The sequence below is a fragment of the Oculina patagonica genome, chromosome 9, assembly GCF_052425735.1.
Source record: "Oculina patagonica isolate OP01 chromosome 9, crgOcupat, whole genome shotgun sequence".
NCBI classification, from domain to species: domain Eukaryota; kingdom Metazoa; phylum Cnidaria; class Anthozoa; order Scleractinia; family Oculinidae; genus Oculina; species Oculina patagonica.
In genome coordinates this window covers 9,941,092-9,945,347 of record NC_135766.1, presented here as the reverse complement: position 1 = coordinate 9,945,347, position 4,256 = coordinate 9,941,092, and the positions used below count along the sequence as shown (strand labels likewise).

At 37.4% G+C, this 4,256-nt stretch overlaps 1 protein-coding gene across 1 annotated transcript in view; it reads right to left on the bottom strand.

Annotated features, from left to right (window-relative positions):
* The window catches only part of LOC144665124 (uncharacterized), a 10,340-nt gene extending 6,084 nt beyond the window's left edge, over window positions 1-4,256 (bottom strand). Inside the window, exons 1-2 of the mRNA XM_078526297.1 lie at window positions 3,894-4,256; window positions 1,876-1,944 (exon numbers count right to left, since the gene is read on the bottom strand). Of these exons, the coding sequence (XP_078382423.1) occupies window positions 1,876-1,944; window positions 3,894-4,097 (273 nt within the window). The 5' untranslated portion in view covers window positions 4,098-4,256. The remainder of the gene's footprint in view (window positions 1-1,875; window positions 1,945-3,893) is intronic.

The following is a 4,256-nucleotide window of genomic DNA, read 5'->3' as shown; positions in this document are numbered from 1 at the left end:
CATGCAAGGATAATCGAGGTTCGATATCTCCATTTGAGTTATCTTTTGCTACCAAATTTCTCGCCGTATATTTTATCATCAAGGCCGTTAAAGGTTCACGTCCGAAGACATATCCGTATTTGACTGTTGAGATGGTGAATAAAGCTAAAACCAACGGCGGATTCATTGATCAGAAAATGTTCAAAACAGCAGGAAGATATGGCTTTGATTCTCTTTACCTGACCGAGACTAGCATGCAAGTATTAGATTGCTACATCAATCACATTCGCCCTCGAGAAATGGAAGACAACACAACAAGCTAGGAGAACTAATGAGTAAACTGGTCTGCGATGCAACAGGCAAGTGCGTTCATCTTAGCAGCAGTGCGCAGAGCACAATTTCCGAGGACCAGAAACATAGCTCAGTCGTGGCAAAAGTTCACTATCAAAAACAACGATCACGCAAGGTCGCTAGCAAAGCGCACAAATGTTTGGAAAAACTACACGGCGACAAGGGAACGGAGCTAGAAATGGAAGTGCGAACGAGACTTTCAGACAAGTCAACTTCTTCGTAAGAGCAAAATGATGATAACAGCGATAGTTCACCAGCCGACGAGGACGAAGATATCACTAAAACACGATATGTTAGACAAACAGAAATTGGCACTAGAAGAAAAAAATGTAATGTTCACTCCAGAGGAAGACAGATATCTAAAACTAGGACTTAAGCGACACGGCTTCGGTCAGTGGAAAGCTTGTGAAGGTGTTTTATTATGGTTTCTTTGTAGCTTTCATTTGTGCCGAGCACCGCCGATAGAAACCTCTTCACTGTGCAACTAGGCGCGTTTACACGACTGAAAAATTTGGGTACGGACCCGTCAAAAAATTGGTCCGGACCTCACCCATTTTTGTAGAGAAACAGTCAAATCAAAACGGGGCCACCTTAAGGCGCGTTTTCACGATAGAGAAAATTGGGTACGGACCTGTCAAAAAATTGGTCCGGACCTGACCATTTTTGTAGAGAAACAGTCAAATCAAAACGGGGCCATAGGCGCCTATGGCCCCGTTTTGATTTGACTGTTTCTCTACAAAAGTGGTGTGGTCCGGACCAATTTTTTGACGGGTCCGTACCCAATGTTCTCGCTCGTGTAAACGCGCCTGACTGAATGTATATTTAGAAGATTGAACTTTCTTGTAAAGTTCTCCTTTGTAGAGCGAATAACCAAGTTTTTCCATCGCACGTTCGACGCCATTCATGGCTATTACAATCGTACTGGCTAAGTTAACATTTCCGTTTATTATTTATTTTTCCACAAAAAATAAATTGCCGCCATTTCCTTAATGTGAGCGCTAATCAATGCGGAGGAATGTCATTAAAATATCTATAGGTAAACAGTGTAATCGGTACCAAGCGAGACATTCTAAACCATGAAAAGGTCACCCACGTCTTGCAGTAGTATTCCAAATTTCTTATTGGGCTATATTATCTGTGTTTGTGATAGATTGACCAACTGACAGAGCTGGCACCAGACCAGAGAATGTCTGTTTTAATTTATTTTCCTTTTTCCTTTTCTCTTTCTTATTTTGCATTCATGTATATATTTTTAGACCAGTGATGGAAACTGGTCACACATTTTTTTTGTTTTTGATATTGATAACTTTGTGATTTTTTTGCAAATAACTATATCAACTGGGCCATGTTAAAATAACTCAACTGCAAAGTGTCAAAAGTACACATAGCTCATAAAATAGTCTTACAGTATTACTTTTAACTCTCAGAAAAGGCGATGCTGTTTAATTGCATGATAAACAAGTGCACTGTATAAACAGACAGAAAAAAATATAATAATCATGATCATCTTCAAATAGAACAAAATTCGATAAATCAATTTCTTACCACGCGTGAATTTGATCCAAGATTCAGTTTTGTTCCCACGGAAACACCCACGGTGGCAGTGATCAAGATCTAAAGATGGATGAATTGAATTATAAATGCACAATAAAATATAAGTGAACTTGAAAAAAAAAATCCAAGTTAATCTATTTTTTGCGAATGCCAGCTGAGTTTTGACTACCCTGCCAGATAGATAACTTTGAATATTGGAATATTTAATGTATTTATTTATTTTGCATTTTTTGTTTAGCATTTTTTTGTTTAGCCTTTTTTACAATCTCAGTATTTTTTTACAATTTATTTGGGGAGATACAATGGGAACTATACTTCTCAGTCACCCATGATGACAAAAAGGCGTAAACGTTTGGTTTCTTTCTAAATTTTATAACTTTTTAGCCTTGTAAATAATATTTTTAACAACAATAATAATAATAATTTTTAAATAAAAAATACAAACTTTATTGAGTTCTTTTCATACAAAACTTGAATCTCAGTTGTATCTGTCTAAAAAGAGAATATACATTTGTTTTTCTACAAGTTTTTCCCATGAGATAGTTTCAGTTGACATGTCAATAGACTTAACCTACATAATAACACTTTGTTTTGCCACTTGAGCCACAAGAATCGCTGGAATATTCCCGCCGCAACTTGTTTCCTTTAAAATCACTGAGTTCAGATGTCGCCATGACTTTGGAACAAAGCTAAATTGCGAAGTCCAGTCGGGCCGAAGTTGGGAACTTTGTATCGAAATTGACAGTTTGATTCGCTAACTCGCAACGTAATTGGAAACTCGTAACAAACTTCCAATTTCCCGAAAAAATAACATATTTCCAAGTATTTATCTTGAAAAGACGTGCACAAAAAAGGTCATTCCGGGTTTTAGGATTCCGGGCTTTCTTATCCGGATTTCCGGCATTCCGGTTTTCCGGGTTTCTGGCATTCCTGGTTTTAGGACAACCCCGTTTGCAATGCGCGAGGGGAAATTGTTCCAAGATATGATCGTTTTGAGCCGTTTTAGTTCAGATTTAAGCATATTAGGTGAACAGATACTGTGGATGCGGTTGACTAGGGCTTTAATCCCAAAAATTTTTTCGGCGCCATGGATTTGTGGAATATATTTGTTACGAATTTAGCAAAATGACCCATCAGCTTAATTGTTGTTACATTCTGTATTCACAAGCCTCCAATATCGATGGAAGCATTCATTTGTTAATTATGATTCTTTCAGCAATCTCCGTTATTCATGATTCCCAAGTTTTTTTCTACTAATTTTACAGCTACGATTTATGATTCATGATTCCGCTTCCACCCCCGATAGTACCTGTGTTAAATATATGAGGGAAAACTGTTTTGGAGTCCGAAATCCAGTATAGTTTATTCAAAAGGAGATTGTAATAATGCTACTTGGTTCTTCGAACTCGCCGTGTGATCTTACGCAAGATTTGCAGTCTTGCACACAAGATTGTTCGCATTGTTTCTCAAAGAAATGTTTGATTCCTCGCATGGACAAAATAATATTCATGCAAGTATGATTCTACACTTCGCAATTTCACTAACTAATAATTCATCAAGTTAAAACAATGAAAATCGTATCCGTGACGATGGATACCCAATCTTAATTAGCATAGATTTTTTACGATTTTATTTATACGTTTACTCCTTGTTTTTTTTGTTTTGTTTCGATTGAGAGGATATATCAAACATTCAAGACAGTGATTCATCGGCTATCCAATAATCTAGAATTTCGTCAAAAATGCTCCGCTGCGCGTCGTATTTTCAACTCTCTTCCGCTGCGCGTCGTATTTTCAACCCTATTCTCGCTGTTTGGATGAAGGTTTGATTCTTCCAATAATAATGCGGCATTCGCGCGCTTGATTCTTCAGCTGATTTCTGTGAAATCATACACATTTGATTCAACAATGGATGATGAAACAACTGTGTAAAATCGATTGTGAAATAGATCGATTTATTCATCAAGCAAATCACCTGTGACACAGTCCGTAGGAATTATCCAAACTTACCAACACTCCAGTCCAAACTGGCATGACAATATAACTTGGGACGAATATACGACGGAGTCGATCGAAAATTCCCGTTATGAACATTATGAGCGCCGCTATAAGCTGTAAAGGTGATACAAGTCCACGAAGCATGTGAGGTGCTTGAACCGCCATTTTATGATGAATCACGGAAGTAAAACTCGCGCGTAAAGACTCCTGGCACATTATCTAAAACTTTGTCATGCAATATTATCAGAATTACGTTTTCCTGTTCCTATTTTGCAAGGATTCTTGATGTAAAAACTTTCATATCATATAATCATAAACAGTTAAATGGCAGTGTTCCTTGATATGAACATTAATCCCATTTTCACACAAGTGGCT